This window comes from Cervus canadensis, chromosome 5 (assembly GCF_019320065.1).
Source record: "Cervus canadensis isolate Bull #8, Minnesota chromosome 5, ASM1932006v1, whole genome shotgun sequence".
Taxonomy (NCBI): Eukaryota; Metazoa; Chordata; class Mammalia; order Artiodactyla; family Cervidae; genus Cervus; species Cervus canadensis.
In genome coordinates this window covers 20738930-20759497 of record NC_057390.1, presented here as the reverse complement: position 1 = coordinate 20759497, position 20568 = coordinate 20738930, and the positions used below count along the sequence as shown (strand labels likewise).

General features: G+C 33.3%; 2 protein-coding genes across 5 annotated transcripts in view; one reads left to right on the top strand and one right to left on the bottom strand.

Annotated features, from left to right (window-relative positions):
• The window catches only part of SOS1 (SOS Ras/Rac guanine nucleotide exchange factor 1), a 129481-nt gene that overhangs the window by 81802 nt on the left and 27111 nt on the right, over positions 1-20568 (top strand). For all 4 annotated transcript variants that reach the window (XM_043468383.1, XM_043468381.1, XM_043468380.1 and 1 more), the window contains 7 exons: positions 5858-5985; positions 6775-7430; positions 16319-16400; positions 17170-17292; positions 17794-17897; positions 18974-19196; positions 20273-20392. In XM_043468383.1, coding sequence (XP_043324318.1) covers positions 5858-5985; positions 6775-7430; positions 16319-16400; positions 17170-17292; positions 17794-17897; positions 18974-19196; positions 20273-20392 — 1436 coding nt within the window. The remainder of the gene's footprint in view (positions 1-5857; positions 5986-6774; positions 7431-16318; positions 16401-17169; positions 17293-17793; positions 17898-18973; positions 19197-20272; positions 20393-20568) is intronic.
• ARHGEF33 (Rho guanine nucleotide exchange factor 33) overlaps positions 14584-20568 on the bottom strand; it is a 114895-nt gene continuing 108910 nt past the window's right edge. The window contains exon 19 of the mRNA XM_043468388.1: positions 14584-14675. The gene's annotated coding sequence lies outside the window, so the exon portion shown is untranslated. The remainder of the gene's footprint in view (positions 14676-20568) is intronic.

Here is a 20568-nt window from a genome sequence, read left to right as displayed (position 1 = left end):
GGTTACAGTCCTGGCTTGGTTATTGTTGACTTCTCCAGCATCTTGACCCATCACTTCTGTCCACCCCTAACCCCTTCCCACTCACCGAGTTCTACTCTTCAGTTCATTTCTCTCAACGTTGGCCCTAAATAACTCTTTGAATTAACAAACTATTTCCTCTGCCTAATACATTTTTTTGTACCTCTGTTGCCCCATGGCTAAACCATTCTTATCCTTCAAACTTTATAGTCATTTCTTTCTGGAAGCCTTCTTTGCTATGTTCTTCTGTCCCTTTATTAGGTTAGGGATTCTTGCTGTATATTTCCGGAGTGCCCTATGTTTCCCCATTATATCATTTTGTTGTTCATTTGTCTTCTCTTTAACACTCTAAGCTCTAACAGCAGTGCCCAGATTTTGCTTGCTCATTATCATATTTTTATTACTTATGAGTGATAGGGGCTTCCCTGGTAGCTCAGCTGGTAAAGAATCCTTCTGCAGTGCTGGAGACCCTGGTTCAATTCCTGGGTCGGGAAGATCACCTGGAGAAGGGGTAGGCTACCCACTCCAGTATTCTTGGGTTTCCCTTATGGTTCAGCTGGTAAAGAATCCACCTGCAATGTGGGAGACCTGAGTTCGATCCCTGGGTTGGGAAGATTCCCCTGGAGAAGGGAAAGGCTACCCACTCCAGTATTTCTGCCTGGAGAATCCCCATGGACAGAGGAACCTGGCAGGCTACAGTCCATGGGGTCAAAAAGAGTCAGACAAAACTGAGCAACTTTCACTTTCTTTCATGAATGATAGATGGTTAATTAAATATTTGTTCAATTAATTCTGATTGGAACTTTTACTGGAAGTCTTCTGTAGACTGCCCTTTTGAGTCTTTTTCCAATCAGCTACTGTTAATATTCTAAATAGTTTCTAAAAATGTAGAAAAAAAGACCATTTCATTATCTTAATAAGACTTGTGACTTTCCTCAAAAACTTTGAGCATTTTGCATTTATTTCCTAATAGTGAACTATGTCATGTTATAATTTATATTTTAAGATTTCCTTTTTATATTTTCAACCATTGACTAGTTTAATAAAGATGCTATTTCATTTAAATTACAATTATGGAAGAATTATACTATTTTACTGTTACATTATTTATTTCATGTAATAGATACCATGTTGAAAATGGTCATCTCTTCACTTGTCTAGGGAGAAAATGAGGGTTAAGTAAAAAAGATCAAATTTTGTTAATATCATTAAAATCATATACTGGTTGAAATTTTATGTATTGTAGAATTATCTGCATATTTGAAATTACTTTAACTCAAAAAATAACTTCTGGGGGGAAAGGAAGGAACTTCCTGTTATGAAATTTACTTCATGATTCCCATCTTTGCTTCTGTCTCACATTTTGTGATGAAATCTTATATGTATATATAATATTTAAGATAAAGATAAACCTTTATTTTCCAAATCTTAATTATATTAGTATATATTTTTTTAAAATTATAAAAGTACAGTTGATTTACAATAGTGTGTAAGTTTCAGGTGTAAGCACAGCAATTTAGTTATACTACAGTCTTTATTCCTCGATGACCTATTTTGTCATCCTTATGCATTGTAATTTACCATTTGAATGGAATAAGTTTTATTTGATGAATATTTTTTAAACAGGTATTTACAGTCTTTTCAGTTCTCTGGATAGTGTATTGAAAAGGGCTGAGAGTTGAGACTCCTGGGTTCTGGTCCTGCTTGCCTCCATCATCAAGTAATTGGCAGTTCCTTCATTTTATATTATTTTGTGTTGGAGAAAACTAATTTCTAGAAATGAAAGCATATAGATTCAAGTTTGTTTTTTTAAAAGAGAAGGCACTATTTGATTGTGTATTAGTTGGACTTATAAAATTGTGTCAGGTTCAACACTTTATTTTTTTATGTATAAACCAATTGTTAATTTTATTCATCTACTGAATACTATTGTGAATTATCTTTTTCCAGTGTATAGCCTCCTAGTTCAGTTCAGTTGAGTCGCTCAGTCGTGTCTGACTGCGACCCCATGGACTACAGCATGCCAGGCTTCCCTGTCCATGACCAACTCCTGGAGGTTACTCAAACTCATGTCCATCGAGTCGGTGATGCCATCCAACCATCTCATCCTCTGTCATCCCCTTCTCCTCCCACCTTCAATCTTTTCCAGCATTAGGGTCTTTTCCAATGAGTCAGTTCTTCGCATCAGGTGGCCAAAGTATTAAGAGTTTCAGCTTCAGCATCAGTCCTTCCAGTGAATATTCAGGACTGATTTCCTTTAGGATTGACTGGTTTGATCTCCTTGCAGTCCAAGAGACTCTCAAGAGCCATCTCCAACACCACAGTTCAAGAGCATCAATTCTTCAGTGCTCAATTTCTCAGGATTCCCTTTGGGCACACAATATACCATGTTGACTGTAGCTCCTTCTACTTACTTCTAAAGGATTCCTCCCCACCCCAAATCACTGGTGAAAGTGACTCCTTTCTTTTGGAAAATGTAAATTTTGTCATCTCTATAGATCATTATGAGTTACCATTGTGCTTTAGAATATGATTCTCTGGATAAGGTTAAGTATATTCTCATATATGGCAATATATCATCAGGACTTGATAATTTTTAAAACTGTTTAGTGAACAGCATTTGTAAAATTAAATTGTTGCTGTTAGATAATGTTATTAAAATAGGCCCCCATGAAAAGCATGGATATCACTTCGGTAACAAGAAGAGGCTGCTTTGTAAAGTTTCATTTACATACTAATTGCCCTTGCTTTATTTCTGTAGCAACAATAAGCTACCCCTTTGGTGATAGTTAACTTGAATTATTCTTCACCAATGCCCAGTTTAAATCAGCTATGTTAAGTAAAAGAAGCAAAGAATGCTTATCAGAAAAGTCATTTATTACATTGAAATTTGTTTTAGATGCTTGACTAATGCTATAAAGGTAAATATTACATTTAAAAATTATTTCATCAGTAAAGTTTCATGTTTTTTCAAAGACTTTGCATTTGTGCTTTTAAAATAGATTAAAAATATTTTTGCTATACCAGTATATTCTGTATGTGAAATGCTATGCTGTGCTTAGTCACTCAGTCGTGTCCGACTCTTTGCAACCCGATGGGCTGTAGCCTGTCAGGCTCCTCTGTCCATGGGATTCTCCAGGCAAGAGTACTTGAGTAGATTGCCATGCCCTCCTCCAAAGGATCTTCCCAACCAGGGATCAAACGCAGGTCTCCCGCATTGCAGGCAGATTCCTTACTATCTGAGCCACCAGGAAAGCCCCGTGAAATGCTATAGTTAATGGTAGATAACATGACTCAGAAATTTAAAACACTTTTTAGAATAGAAAGTCAAATGCATGTCTAAATGGATCTGTTACTTTGAAAGTTCTTTTTATGTGTGTTAGAATTGTGTGTCTTGTATGACTTCTGGTATTTTTGCCTGAATTAATGATATTAAAAAATCAAAGGATAGACTATAAAGGACTCTAATATTCTATTGCGTGCTAAGTTGCTTCAGTGGTGTCTGACTCTGCAGCCCTATGGACTGTAGCCTGCCAGGCTCCTCTGTCCATGGGATTCTCCAGGCAAGAATACTGGAGCGGGATGCCATTTTCTTCTCCAGGGGATCCCTTGACCCCAGGGATCGAACCCGTGTCTCTTACCTCTCCTACATTGGCAGGCAGGTTCTTTACCACTAGCGACACCTGAGAAGCCTGATATTCTGTTAATGTCAACTTTTTTTTTTTTTTGCCTTATATCATAATGACTTGAATATTGAATGATTAAATTCTGAAACAATTCAATGAAGTAGTTCACTCTTTAGTAGTACTTTCATTACATCATCTAGAATGTTGCCCTTTCTTTGAATGTTACTTTTTCAGTGTTAGATTGTTTGCTGCCTTTGACGCCTAAACTTGATAAAAATTTATGGTAATATTTTATCTATCTCCAAAAATTCTGCTATAGGAGAGGTAAATAGTATAGACTCATAGAGATGAAAAGTGAAAGTGAAAGTCGCTCAGTGTCCGACTCTTTGCGACCACATAGACTGTATAGTCCATGGAATTCTCCAGGCCAGAATACTGGAGTGGGTAGCCTTTCCCTTCTCCAGGGGATCTTCCCAACCCAGGGATCAAACTCAGGTCTCCCGCATTGCAGGCAGATTCTTTACCAGCTGAGCCACAAGGGAAGCCCAACAGAGATGGAAGATACTTTAAAAGATTACCCAGAATCCAGCCTTCAGCCTACCCTTAAGTAAAAACCTAGTTATCTTCATGAAAACTTGGCCATTGGCTTTCTTTAATATAGATATAGCTGACCATAGTGAAGAGAAACACTATGAATAAAAAGTATTTGCATTTTTTAATGTATCTATTTTTAAGTCTCTTATCCTTTACAAACTGTCTCCTCCACAACCCTTTTTATGTTGGAAATTTTGTGATTAGATTTTTGTTTTATTTATCACAAATGAGACTAAATTTCCAGAGAGGGCAGATTATGCCTCAGTGAATTTTAAGTAATGGATATAAGAAATTTGAATAATAAGACATGATGTTTTATATTTGTTACTTCTGGAATATTTGAGCATTAAGATATTTTAAGTAAATTATTTTTATAAAAATGGTTTGGAGCATTGACTATGTTTACTTTTTAAAATTACTTTGAATTTTTTATGGTTTTCTTTCTCAAGCCTTTTTCATTTACGATAGAGAGTAAGTGTTCTTAAATGTTGCATGAAAACCCTGTTAATAAATGTTATTTATTAACTTTTCTTCTTTGGTAGCACAGATTTATAAGGTTACTGAATTATTGTCACTTATACCTCAGTTAATTGCTTTCTTGAATTATCACCACCTTGTCATATTTATTATTAGTAATTATTAATGACTCAATCCCTGTTAAGTACAGACATTCTGTCTGGCACATGTAGTATCTTTAGCTAGTATTTGAAAATGTGCTTGAGTTCCACTAACATATATATTCCTAGTTTTACTCAAAATCTTCACATGTGAATACTGACAAAGTTCTTCATGATATTAATGTTAATTCTGTAGTTACACTATAAAGGAAAGCAGCTTACACTAATATTGTACATTACTATTTTATAAAGGACTTTGGTTTTTTTCCAAGTGCTTTGATTTTTAATAGCAACCCCATAAAATAAGCAAAGCAGGTTTTTTATAAGCCTCATTTGACAGATAGGAAAAGTGGGACTCAGTCAAATAACTTGCCCCAAGTTCACACAGAACGTAAGAGTCAAATATTGATCTTAAGCCTTGTATCTTCAACTGCCTTTATACCATATTGCATCCTTTTCTGTATATTTATCTTTCTTAAGCATTCCATTGCTGACAACAGCAATGTGGCAATCAGAAATCTGAGACCAAATTACACAACTTAAAAAAAAAAAAAACTCACCCATGTGTCTACTGCTGTTCCAAGACCTGTGATAGTTAAAAAGATAATTTATATTCCTCATTTCTTTTCAGTAATATTTGTCTGAGAAAATGCACATTACTGCCTGTCAGAAGGTGTGACATCTTTTAACACTGTTTCTACTTTATTTTTCTGCTGGCACATGTAGACTCTTTAGCCAGTAATTAAAAATGTGCTTGAGTTCCACTGACATATATTTTACTAGTTTTACTCAAAATCTAGGAAAACTAGGTTCCATCTGCATACGGATAGTAATACATATAGAAGAAAAAGACTGTTGAAAAGAATAATATATTTTATGACACACTAAAATTTTAATTGCGGCAGAAAGAGATGAGTCAGTGTTATCTTAATCAATAAAATGGGTTTTATTTTTATCCAGAAATGTTCTGTTAATTCAGATTTGTCATTTTTAACTTTGCAGCAGTTAGAAGAAAAGAGTGAGGATCAAGAAGACAAAGAATGTTTGAAACAAGCAATAACAGCTTTGCTTAATGTTCAGAGTGGTATGGAAAAAATATGTTCTAAAAGTCTTGCAAAACGAAGACTGAGGTGAATATTTTCACTTTTTTTTAAATAATCCTCCTTTTCACCCTTAATACTGTGGTATAAATTCAGGGATCTCTGGTCCCTCCTCAAGTAAACAATGAAGAAAATACTTTTAGTGACAAGCTTGGTCTTTCAGAGGAAGTGACATCAAAGCCAAGAGAATTTGTTATTGTTTGAAAAACCTTTCATATTTGTGCATTTTCCTTGCATACTCCCAGACAAGACCTCCTGAGAGTCAACTGGTAAGCTAAAGGAGAGATAGAGCAAACGTATTGGGTAGATTTATGTCAACAACATTGTTCTGTCAAAGTAAAATTAGTAGTGGCCTTTATTTTAGGGATTATGTAACTCGAGGCATTAATTCAGATAATACGCTTCCAGTTTCCTAATTATAGTAAGTGCATGGTTTTTAGCTTTAGGTATTGTCTACTTAAGCATTTCTAGATAAATTTAATCTCTTACTTTTTTTTTCACTGTATTGGGCTACTTTGTAATACTTGTCATTCTAAATATTTAGTAGCCATGGTAGAAATAATCATTCTGTAGCTAAATATATAGGGTAGATTTTTGTCAGTCCTCAGTTGTTCTTTTTAGAGCACTAAAAAAATGTCTCTAATGTGTTGCTTTAGTTTCCAAAATTGTGCAACTCTGTAACACTAATATATCTGGAGAATTAGTGAAAACCTTCACAGTGCAACTTTTAAAAATATACTTTAGCACTGTCATTTATATTCATGAATTATAGATTCCCTGTCATCTTTGTACTAACAGTGTTTTTTTCCTTTATCCCAGTGAATCTGCATGTCGGTTTTATAGTCAGCAAATGAAGGGGAAACAACTAGCAATCAAGAAAATGAACGAGATTCAGAAGAATATTGATGGTTGGGAGGGAAAAGACATTGGACAGTGTTGCAATGAGTTTATAATGGAAGGAACTCTTACACGTGTAGGAGCCAAACATGAGAGACACATATTTCTCTTTGATGGCTTAATGATTTGCTGTAAATCGAATCATGGGCAGCCAAGACTACCTGGTGCTAGCAATGCAGAGTATCGTCTTAAAGAAAAGTTTTTTATGAGAAAGGTACAAATTAATGACAAAGATGACACCAGTGAGTACAAGCATGCTTTTGAAATAATTTTAAAAGATGAAAATAGTGTTGTATTTTCTGCCAAGTCAGCTGAAGAGAAGAACAATTGGATGGCAGCATTGATATCTTTACAGTACCGGAGTACCCTGGAAAGAATGCTTGATGTGACCATGCTGCAGGAAGAAAAGGAGGAGCAGATGAGGCTCCCTAGTGCTGACGTTTATAGATTTGCAGAGCCTGACTCTGAAGAAAATATCATATTTGAAGAAAACGTGCAGCCCAAAGCCGGAATTCCAATTATCAAGGCAGGAACCGTTATTAAACTTATAGAGAGGCTCACATACCACATGTATGCAGGTAAGAAATATGAACTTGCCTGTCACTTTTATTCTCCTCCTTCAAGCTGATTTTTCTTTGTTGCACAGGTCATTGTGCCGAAAATAGAAAGCAAACTGACAACAAAAGACCTCCGCATTATCAGAGTTCATTTTCCTTTGACTAAAAATACTGCCACTTTATAATTCTTTGAAATTTTATAATTTTTCTGCCACATTTACATATGTTATTTTTAACTTTACAATCGAATTATAAATAAAGTCACTGGGCTGAATTTACCCAGTTAGCCAGTGACAAAAATAAGACTGAAACTAGTGATAAACCAGTCATCATTAGGATCAAAAAATTTTTTTACTCCTTTACCTCTTTTTTTCTCTTTCATTACTGGGGTTATAAAATTAGTAAAAATTCTAATATATGTTATGTATCCATTACCAAAACTGTACCAGTAGTACAAATATATACAGCATTGCTTTTTCTTAATTTCCATTCCTAAAATTTATTAAATTTAACAATCCTGGAGTCTTTTAAATTTTCAGGATTTTTTACAACTGATATTATTTAGAAAACAATTTACCTTATTATGGCAATTTTTAGAGAAAAACATAGGGGTTTGGAGGTTTCCTAGAGTGTTGAGACATGTTTGTCTCTAAGTGGACTGAATCAAATATAATATTTGGGAGGTAAGGAACAAATGTAATGGTCGATTCTTTAATTTTATTTCTTCTATAAAGTAACAGATGATACTCCAGTTTTCTATAGCTTCCCTACATAGTAGGAATTTTGAGGACTATAAAATACTGTGGAAAGAGCACTATATTTAGATTCACACCCTCACTCTATCACAGTTCCTTAAGGTTTCAAAAGTAGCTTAGTTTTCATCTCAAAAACCAACATCACAACAGCTATCTTAGAATATTGTTGGAAAGAATAAATGAAATACTATAGGTGAAAGCTCTTTATAAACTTATTTTCAAAGAATGCTTTTATTACAAAGATACATAAAATTAAACTTAATTCTTACAAGTGCTAGTCTTAAAATAATTGAATGTATAAGTTAACCTCCATCTCCAGACTTTTTGCTTAAATATATTTCTATCTCTAGGATATGTGTCTTTCTGGGGAAATTTCTCCAGCTTTTAAAGTTCTTCAAAAAAATAAATAAAGTTCTTCAAATGGGCTCTCAGTTCTGTCTGGAAACTATTCTGGCACCAGTTCAATTAAACTTTTAAGAATATCTGTTAACTATAATCCACTGTAATAAAGATGAATGGTATTCAACACTATTAATCTGTTTAATTTATTAAATACCTGGTCAGAACTACTCATATGGCCTGGAAACTATCAGGGCCACCTTGCAAAAAAGTAAAATTATAATTTTGTTTCTGTGATCCCAAAGCGTGTTATAAATATGATCTCTTTCATTATCTCCACATGTCTGGGATAAATAAGCCCGTGTTTTGTTTTTAGTTTTTATTTGGCCTCTATTTGGTAGTTCTTTTGCTAATCTTTTCCCTTGTAAAATAATAGTGTTTTTTCTTCCCCCAGACGTAATTTTAAAAGCAGTTTAGGCTCTTTAAGCATATGCCATTTGGTAGTAGCAGGCAGTAACTGAAACATGTTGACTATAACAAAAAAAGACTCTGGGATTTTTACTCTTTTTAGTAAAATTGACTTTATTAATTAATCAATTTTACTGTTGATTTTTCACTTAGAAACTTATGTAGTCAGTGTATTCATTTTACTGACACAAAAATAAAAAATAAATCCAAGTATAGAAAATTTAAATAAGCTGCCTAGAATTTTGCATGAAAAATAAATACATTATTCTGTCATCTTTTTTTACATGTGAAACTAATTTTGATAGGTGCAATTTCAGTAGTAAATATGACCCATCAACTTCTTTAAGATCTAGAATACAGCTTAAAAACTATCTTATTCAATTACCAGAAATTTATGGTTGCAAAACAGTTATTTCTTTGGTCCTTCTTAAGGGATTTTTAGGGATATGAAAGTTCAAATTGTTCTTCTTGCCACATTATTCTGATTTTTGGATCTTAGAAGATTCACAGAAATTTTTAGCCTAAACATTCTACAGTATTCATCATCTTATTTTAAACACCTTTGTCTTGGGTCCTTAGACTATTGAGAGTATAATTAATCCTTAGATTTTTACCTGTGTTTGTGAGACAGCAGCTCTACTCTTTTTTCTTCTGTACAGCAGGACAAGCCGCAGGTGCTAAAGAAGACTTACTAGTGTTTCCTATCAAGTCACGTGGTATTTGATTTAGAAAATATTTTCAAATTTCAAATTTTTTAATATAATTGTTTTCCTTAAAGCACTACTGTTAGTGATAAAAATATTCTTTACTGCCTGCTTTATTTCACAGAACTAACTTCTGATTATTATTAAGTAGTTATAGTGCTACAATTAAATATTTCTTTTCTAGAGACCTACTCTTTTATTTATTTTTTGAATGAGGATACTTTAAAACAAACAAAACTTAACAAGCATAACTGATAGTTTTTCTTTAGTCTTGGCAATCTTCTCCTTAATATACACAGTTCACACCAAATCTCTAGACATAGTACATTTGCTATGGTGTTTTATTAGTTACTTTTGATAGTCACCCTCATTTATATTCATCTTTAGCTTTTGAATAGAATAACTTAAATAGTTTTACTTCTAATTAATATGCACTCAGTTTTCTAGATTTATAGAACTTTGCAAAGTTAAGTGTATCCAAATTTAAAGTGACAAGATCTTTTTACTTTTTTAAAATGTTAAAGTTTTTTAAAAATTCCTTTCATTAATTTCTTGAGGAATAAAAAGCCAGTGTTGGGTTTAGAGTATTATAGCTAAGTTTTTTTTTTACATTTTTCTTTTCTATTTTATTTTGAAGTTTAATAGAATATTTTAACTTACGTCATAAATATATTACTAGTGTAACTAAAATCCACAAGCAGCTTTCATGAACTGTAGTTTACCATATATACCAATAAGTATTAGTTACTAGCTTATTTGACTTCTGTAAGGTCTATGATAAACGTATTACTGGCAACATAGAATGTGTTTTTAATAGACCATGTACGAACTTGTAAAACATGCAAGCAGCTATTTTTTAAGGCCTTTTCCAGCTTAATTGGACTCTGAGGCCTCACACAGTGATAATGGATTAACTGTTTAAGAACTGTTGGTCTGCTCTATTTAATTTTGGTTTGGTTGTTTGATAGGTATTTTTTATCAGAACATACAGTGTAAGTTGTGGCTTGCACTGAAACAAAAGCTAAAAGTTAGATTGCATATTTTTATTATGTTGTATAGAATTGTAATAAAAACATTGGCTGTAATACATGAGAAAAATCCAGTAGCTAATAAGCACTACTTACAGAATTTTTTAGATTATAGGTTGGTCAGACATTGTCATCAAAAAACAGAAAACTTGTTTAACCATTCTTAATTCAGACTTCACTGTGGCTTCAGTCAACTTGATCACTCAAGTGTTTTACAGTAATTTATAAAACAGCTATAGATCTCAAATGATCAGTCATTCACTTTATAGACCCAAACCCAAGGCCTTGAAGGTTATGTGATTTGCCAGAAATCATATCAGTTAATTGCAGGAAAGAGTGTGAGAAATCAGGTTTCTTGACTCTTTAAATATAGAGTTTATTTTCTGTCATGTTACACTGACTCATACAAGGTGAATTTTTTTTTCATTTTTAGATTATAATATTTTTATTATGTATATTGAACAGTAAAAATAGAATTACTTGCTTGGTTTGAATTGCCAGGAATATAAATGGTTCTTCACTTCTGGGCAAACACAGGTCTACTATGAAGATATAGTCAGAGTACTGTTTTTCCTTATTGAGATAGGTAATAAATTCTAACTATGGATAACTTCTATTTTAATGCATAGATTTTAGTTTATAGTTAGATGTTGGTCATTATAATTTTAGTTTTTAACAAAATCCAGTCTATTGGTGTTACCTGCTATGTAAATTTAGGTGAACTGGAAAGTGCTTAATTGTTGCTCAAAAGATTATAACAGAGTCTCATGTAGAATCTAATATATGGTGCTGCAGATCCAGTGTTTCTGGGCATAACAGTAATTTGCTTACTACATCAGAACTTCAGAATTCATCCGAAATGGTGTGGGGGTAAATTGTCTTGTTAGATGTATCATTCTGGACCTGGCAAGGATATGAAGAGATCTTTATTCACAGTGAGAAAACACAAAGCAATATGCATAAAAAGGAGGAGATGAAAGTAGGAATTTCAGTTCTATTCCAGAGTTACAGGAAATAATTTAGTATAAATTCATTATTGAGACTTTGAAACAACATGTGTAAAGAAATGTTTGGAGATGGTGTGTCTGGTTTTGATAGTCTTTTTTAGAGAAATGAGATGCCTTTGAGGGAGGGGGTCTCTATTAGATCTGACATTATGTAAAAGCAAGAACTTTTCATTTTAAAGTGTGGGAAAAAGGTGTTTCCCATGCACAGTGTACTTTGGTTTTAAAGAAAATGGTATTAAAAAACTTAAGCCAATTCATATTTTTCTTTAAAATACTTACTGCTATCTTAGGCCCTCATATAGAAAATTTGTAAAAAAAAAACTGCTTTAGATTTCTTTGAAGTTTGTGTTCTATATAAGCTCCGTTTGGGTGTTTTAGCTCTTAAAAAAAAACTTTTGAACAATTTTTGATCTATAGGGCAGTGCTGTACTATTTTTAAACTCTGATTTTTTTTTTTTTAAGTGTTTGTGCGTCAGCATAGCGTCTGTTTCCTTTTTTAAGGAATTCAAGAGTGATTGTTTATAAATCCTTGTTGAGGAGCTTATTGTTTCTTGTGGCATTTTAAATGGCTGTATTAAAGGGAGAATTATCACATGAACAGACATCCTGATTAACAGTGTTTCACTATGGTGGTTGGGGGAGGGGTGTTTACATAAATAACTCTATGTAACAAATATTTCATAAATGTATTGACCTTGCCAATAAAAATGTGTTGAAAAAAAGGATTAAGTTTTTCACCTCAAATGTAATATGCTGTATTCTGAACATTATAGTAATTACATTCTGATTTCCTAAGATTTTCAAGAAATGTACAATAAAATATTATGAAAGAATAGCTTTAGAGTGAGGGAGACAGGCAGCTAAAGACCAGCAGAAAATAGGAAATATCTTATTTGAAATAACCTGAACCTAGACAAGGGACATGATGGTAAACTTGGAAGATAATTTGTACATACAGAGAGGTTGGGTAGACAGAGGGAAGGGAAGCAGAGCAGGATAGAAATCTTAGTACAGGGCTTTGAGAATCAAGGAGAAAAGAGTGTTGCCTAAAAGGAAGAAAAACCACAGAGGACATTTCTACCATTGCTTATATTGTTTGAGAAAGAAGTTTGTGGAATTACATCCACTAGCAAGAAACAAAAAGAGAATATCAAAATAGTTGATTTTCATTTTCTCCACAAATATTTGTGCTTATGTGTTAAAATCAAATCAGCATAGCATGGCTTTTGTATTTTTAATGCATTTGCCTTCCATCTGTCTCTGAAACATCACTTTGTAATATAGGGAGAAAACTGTTGCTCTACAACCATCAGAGGCAGCGTAAAACTTAACTTCTATCATTGTCTGATAAATGTCAAGTGGGTACTTTGTTTTTCTACAAAATTACATAACCTGTCCTTATTGATGCGTGTTTTTTAAGTATCTAGTTATCTTGGGCTTTCCTATCATCAGTAAGATAAAGGTCTCCAGTGGTTAGTGTAGCATTATATGTGTTACTATCCCTGAAATAGGGAAATCAACAGAAATAAAAACAGCATCTGGAATGTGATATTTTGTGTTAAAATTTCAAGTAGAGATGTTATGTCCTTCTTTAAGTTTTTCATTCATTAGCAGTTTTCTATGGCTTTCTACTAAAAACAGAGCCAGAATTAATTCAAGCCTGGGAATATATGTGGCCTTTAAGATGTTTTTTGAAAGTACTTAAACTTTGGCCAGATTTTCTTGGTTTATTTTTAGCTTCTGCTGGTTTTTTCTTTTGGCAAGTCTGCTCTAATTTCTAATCAGGCTAAAAACAACTTAAACTTGAGTCACTTCAGAAGTTAATACAACAGTGATGCTTGTGGGAGTGTTTATTTCACCGCCAGCTCGAAAAACTCCTCTTCTGAGTACAGTGTACAGGAAGGTACAGCTGCTCCTTCCTAAAATCTGGAAGAAGGCTTAACAAGAATTACAGAATCACAATTAGACTGCTAATTTTTCAATGACTTCAGTGCCTTTAACCAAGATTAGCAGTTTACAGCTTTATTCTGAATTAATAATTTATGTAAATTTCTATAGTGACTATATAACTCATGGATTCATTCTTTATAGTTAGATCTTACAGCTTTGGAAACCTTAACAAAATCCTTTAATCCAGGGAGGTTATGTGATGTGGTAGAAAAAAGCAATACATCAGAAAACACACCATCCAGATTCCAATTCCATTTCTGTCACTCCACTGTGTGACTTTAGATAACTCTCAATTACCTCTCTCCTATGTAGAAAGGGACAAACCTCAGCAACCCTGCTGACTTCACAGAAATGACATGGAATGAATGATGTGAATGCTCTTTGAATTCATTACATAACAGACATCAGGAACTGATGTGATCCCTTTTGACTGATGAGGCAGTGGGACACACCGTGACTTTCGCAGCAGGATTAGTTAGTAAAGTACTGAAATGGCCAGAAGCTTTGGTATAAGCTGAAAAGGCTGTTTTAAAATAGTTTGCCTTTAAAAAATAGCCAACTTTCTTAAAACATACTTTAATTTACTTAGAGCTTGCTTTTATTGTTTTTCAACTTAAAAGTAGCTTTGATATCCCACAAATTTTTAGCCTGACTTAGGTGGAATTTGAGAAGAAATGGACCTGGATATTGATTTTAGACTTTTAGACTAAACTTTTGTTTTAAAAAAGGGAGCGATCGCCCTTAATTTTGACAGCTCAGGGATATTTGGAGCACTCTGTACTAAGGTCTGGCTCAGTATCTCTACAGTGGCCACTACTTTTGCTTCCTAAATACATGATGTTTTGAGTAGCCTCACCTTACATATAGATTTGCAGAACAGGAAGAAGATTCTTGGAAGGGAGGATTGTGATGAAACCGATATAAATCTCTGTTTTAAAATCTTGTACAGCCTTCTGTTTTAAAATCTTTTCTTCTGGTTGAGACATTAGTCTTTAACGTTTGAGGAACTCTGTAACTGAAGACAGACAATAAAATACCAACAGAGAGGAAATTACTAAAGGATTGTATCTGTTTAAATTACTTTTATCAGTAACCCACTCTAGCCTCAGAAGGTATGAAGCTAAAGGAGAAGAGGGGATTTAAAATGAATATATTTTATTGTGTTAATTTTTCTTTAACTTAAAGTATTATAATCTTAAATTCAAGGTTGTCTGATATTTAAATCAGTTCATTATCTTGACGACCACATATACCAGTATATTGGAAGTAGATATTTATTATAAATCCATGAATTTTATTTTGGCAGGTGGGAAATTAATATAGTTATTTTACTTTCAGGCTAAATTTAGGGTGATTCTTAATCAGACAAAAATCAGACTAAATAGAGGTTTTCCACGCAAATAAATTCTGATTCTTGCTACATCCTATGCTAATAAAATACATAGTATTTCTTATAAAGAATCCATAATATGTAGCCTGACAAAAATAAATTTAGTTGCTACTCTCAATAAATTTATCATTAAATTAGAGCTTACCATTCCATAGTGATATGAAATAGAAAAAGGATACTCCCAATAAAAAATGCAAGTTAATGAATTCTCCCCTCCTCCTTTTTAAAGACTCTTAACAGCTAAATGTGGACCTTGATGAAATGTGAGTTACAGTGACTGGTGAGTGGTTTTTTCCCCCATTATGGGAAGTTGTCCCCCAGCCACCAGGCCTCTTGTGCTGGTGACAACAGCCTTTCTCCACAGGTTGGGAGAATACTGTCAGAGACTGGAATAGGCAGGTCTGGAGAGGTGATCACACTCAACCAGCTTCCTCTTTATGAAGAATGAAAAGTAGGTCCTCTCATGGAAGTATGAATGAAAAGTAGGTCCTTTTCGTGGAAGCAGTTGAAGATTCATGGTCTTACAGTGAAATTCTAATTGAGTCTGTGTATATGCTCGCTCAGTCTTGTCCAACCTTTAGCCACCAGGAAAACCCCCTCATTGTGCCTACTTGCAGTGCAAGCAATTAAAAGTTGTAAATAGAGCCAAATCAACATGTTCTCATACATGTAATAGTTTTAATAACTTACAGGTGTTTATTTGTAAGCATCTTTTAGCAGTTTTAATTAAGACCTCTAGCAAATAAAACAATTTAGAAACTATTTAACTAATCAACGACATTATAAGATCTAATCTCCAGTTGAATGCTCTGTTGACATGATTTAAAGGAATCTAGATAACTAATCCTAGATAAATTAGTCTGGATGGCAGGAAAAAGTAATGGGTTATTACGTGGCCTTTGTGTTTCTGAGAGAGAGAAACCACCTAATGATGCACTGAGATCCAGGCAGCATGTAGACTTGCTTCTGTGCTCGGCCTTTCTCCCCCTTGCATTCCTGTGGTCAATAATGAGCTTAATAGCAGCTAGTCAGAGTGTGCAGAGGTCAAGAAACAAGTTGATGTAAAATTTTGGTGTCAATGATTTTGTCACTAATTTAGTAAAAAACTAAAGCTAGCAATTGATTACAAGGTCCCAAGCACACTGTGTGGTCAGAACACTTTGGGACTTTAAAAGTTGACTATTTACTCTCTTTTGGAAATGTAAATAATAATTTTAATCATTCTTCATACAAGATTTTAATAAGATATTTTTCCTTTTTCTTCATAGATCCCAATTTTGTCCGGACATTTCTTACAACATATAGATCCTTTTGTAAACCTCAAGAACTACTGAGTCTTATAATAGAAAGGTCTGTCATTTTAAAATGTTTAAGTTCTTTGTTCTTTTTTTTAATGAGATTGAGCTAAGATATAGAAATATTTTGAATGAGCTTTACATTCTAGTTCAAGAATACTTTGAGAAGAAAATATCTTGGAAGAACATTTGTTTTATATTTCTATGTTAGCTTTGATTATTTAAATATAAAAATAGGCATATTTTTTTACATGGAAACTCAGCATGTGAAATTTCAAATTTATAGAATTAACCATGTTAAAGAACTATAAAAATGTAGAATTTAGGCTCTGGGAATTGAATTTTTAATGATTTAAACGTTCTAAATAGAATTTTTAAAATATACTACATGTTGAGGAGAATGGAGTGAACAAGTACTATAATCAAGAAAAATGTTTCTAACCAAAGAGCACTCAATTTTTCAAAATTTACCATTAAAAAAGTTTATGTTGGCTTATTTAGAGTACTTACACAAACCCAAAATTAATATCATTCCCTTAACTTTATAATCATACCTATTTTTTAGGCATTGCATATATTCTTTATTCCTTATTACATTTCTAGTTAGTTTTATTTATCCCGGCAAGTATTCATTTCTTTTTTAAAAATTAGTCTTTACATTATAGATACCTCACTTGTTCTCACTGTTGTGTATATCCTTAGTAATTTTTACAGTGCTCTCTTAATTGTGCTGACTTAATTGTGCTGTGAAAAGATTTGTAGTTTTCTGTTTGCCTAATTTGATATAATTGATCTTTTCATTAGTTTGTTCTGTTTTATGTTAGGTTTGAAATTCCAGAGCCTGAGCCAACAGAAGCTGATCGCATCGCTATAGAGAATGGAGATCAACCCTTGAGTGCAGAACTAAAAAGATTTAGAAAAGAATATATACAGCCTGTGCAGTTGCGGTAAGCATTAATAAGTAAATAAGTCTTTGTTGAACTTTTGTTTCAGAGTTAAATAAGATCTTTCCCAAGCAAGGAGGAAGTAACATGTAAAATGAGTAAAGTAAAGAGAAATTATCAGAAATTACTGTGTAAGTGTTGATTAAAATAGAATTTTGAAGGTGGTAAGCCACTTACAAGATTAAAGTTGACTCTGGAACACCCTGGGGGTTAGGGACACTGACCCTCGGCAGAGTAGAAAATCCAGTCTTACACTCAGCCCTCTAAATCCTTGGTTCTGCATCCACAGATTGAACCACCTGCCTAGAGTGTAGTACTGTGGTATAGATTTAGCAGGAGAAAAAAAAACTGTAAATGCAGCCACGCAGTTCAAACCCTGTTATTCAAGGGTCATCTGTATTTAATTTGTTGAGTTCCTGTGTTTTCATTTATACCTCTCATTGTGATAAATGTTTATGTTTGAGTTCCCGTATAATTAATTCTTCTTCTGTGTTACTACCATAGAGTGTTAAATGTATGTCGGCACTGGGTAGAGCACCACTTCTATGATTTTGAAAGAGATGCAGATCTTTTGCAGCGAATGGAGGAATTTATTGGAACCGTAAGAGGTATGTTTCTTTTTTTTAAGTGCCTTAGTTTTATATGTAACAAAAGTATGGTAACCATCAACTAACATCACTACTCACTGTAGTTTAGAGGTATTTATAATTATGCCAGCATAACCAACTGGAAAAGTCAAAATTTTTTCATCAAACATTTTTGACCTACAAATTGTTTAATAATGATCCTGTTGATCTAGTGAATTTTCGTTTAGTAAATCAGCTTACTGATTATTTTGGAATTGGATAGAAGGAGTCTCAATTTATGCTGTTTGTACACATCTGAAAGTATGTGTACCAGAGGACAATTAGGAACTGTTGTAGTAACACCACAATGGAGGTTGACTGAGAAACAGGTAAATAGTGCATAACATATCAGAGAGTCAGCAGAGTATATTGAACTAAGACCTGAGAAATAAGAGTTCTCTTCTGAACACTGCCACTTGTTAGATAAATGACTGGGTGAAATAATTTTGATTCTTTAGACTTCAGTAACATGACGAGCTAGGATTGATGATCTCCAGTTCCCCTTTTAGTTCTAAAGATGTCCTTAACAAACTTGTTTCTGTTTCCACTGTACACTTTAAATGAGAATCGAAAAATTTCATGCCTAGTGCAAAACAAAGCCACGTGAAAAAACACAAAAGGAAGGAATCAGTCCTCTGGCACTGTTTGGTTTATAAAATGTAGTTTGTTAGATTAACAGCTAATGTTGTATGATCTATCATTATAAATCTTATTTGTGTAAGATATCTTTTTTGGAGAGGATTATAAAATAATATTTTGAACTGAAGTCTAGAACAATAGAAGTGAAGATTTTCTGCAAATAAATTACTTTCTCATTTTATTTAAAAAGGATGTGGAAAAATATATACCAAACTATTAACAAATGATTAGCCACATGAAGAAAAATGAGACTGGGATAGGAAACAGGGAAATGGTAAAGGGGAACTTCATTTTAAAATTTTGGTTGTTTGAACTTTTTATAACAGATATATTCAGGTATCATTTATATGATTTTAAACTATTTTTTTAAATATTGAGTAAAATATTTAAACGTTACTTTTCATATAATGTTATTTCAGGTAAAGCAATGAAAAAATGGGTTGAATCCATCACTAAAATAATCCAAAGGAAAAAAATTGCAAGAGACAATGGACCAGGTCATAATATTACATTTCAGAGTTCACCTCCCACAGTTGAGTGGCATATAAGCAGACCTGGGCACATTGAGACTTTTGACCTGCTCACCTTACATCCAATAGAAATTGCTCGACAACTTACTTTACTTGAATCAGATCTATATCGGTATGTAATTTGATGTTCAAGCTGAAAAATCATTTCAAATGAGTTAACTTTCAAAATGAAATCTGATTTCTGGCATGTAGGATTATTATAAGACATAAATGAGATAGCACACCAAGTGTCTTGTAATAAGGCCTTCTGTATAGAAGACGCCTCTTCGTTTACTCCTCGATCCCCTTTGCTGTCTGGGTTTACAGCTTCTCTCTTTATGCAGTCACCCCTAGGTAGTGAATCTGCTAAATTCATTTGCTAACTTCGTATCCCCGGGCAACTTTAATCTTCTTCTGTGACTTACTCCTCTGCTACTTAGTTTCCTCCAGAGTAAATGGAGTTAATGATGGTACCTACTCCTAGAGCTGTTGTGCAAGGTTTAAAATAGTCCATATATTTATAGCATTTAGCACATTGCCCCGCACAGAGTAAGGGCTCAGGGGGTTAGATAGCACCATTGTCATTATGAACATAAGGCATGGCCATTTAACCTTTTTTAGTTTTCATATATTGATATAGCTACTAATCTCAAAAAACATGCCTGTTTCTAGTTTTAAATTTAGACTTTTTAGATTTCAAGCTGTTTATTTTTTTAACTAAATGGAAAAGGAAACTAAATGTATAGCTTTCCCACCAAAGATCATCACTATTCCCAAAATCAGTGTTAGAACCTTTTGTTTTTCTTTCCCAGGACTCTTCCTAAGAGAGTTTTTCCCCTTCCTTGAAGAGGTGGGGGGAAAAAAGATTTATGAATTGCAGCAATTACTATACCCTCAATTATTATATCATTATTTAAAAGAATTATCCCAAACTACTTTCTTTCCCTCATTTGTTAGATAATATTTATAAGTGCTGGGAAAGACACTGTGAAGAAATCCCACCCATGCCCAAAGCAAAATACTGCTCTAAAGCAATAAAAAAAGTACACAGGTACATGCATACAAAATTTTTTTAAATCAATAGAAAGAATGCAAAATTATAATGCTTTTGTTTTACCTTGTTTTCATAAACCTTTTATCTCATTTACTTGATAAAACAATATACTAGAGGGAAAAATATCACGTAGAATTATGTCTTGATGATTTTAGAGCTGTACAGCCATCAGAATTAGTTGGAAGTGTGTGGACAAAAGAAGACAAAGAAATTAATTCTCCTAATCTTCTGAAAATGATCCGGCATACCACTAATCTCACTCTGTGGTTTGAGAAGTAAGTGTTATTGATCTTCTTAATTTTCATGACAGTCAGTTACGTGATAAATTTCACTGCAGTTCTATTTCCATGTCTCCTGTGTTTGTTGTTGTTGTTCCTCTGTTCTGCCTTTCTTTGACAATTAGTGAATGTTTTTCTAAAACTGCATTTTAAGTGTTTTTTTTTTTTTAATG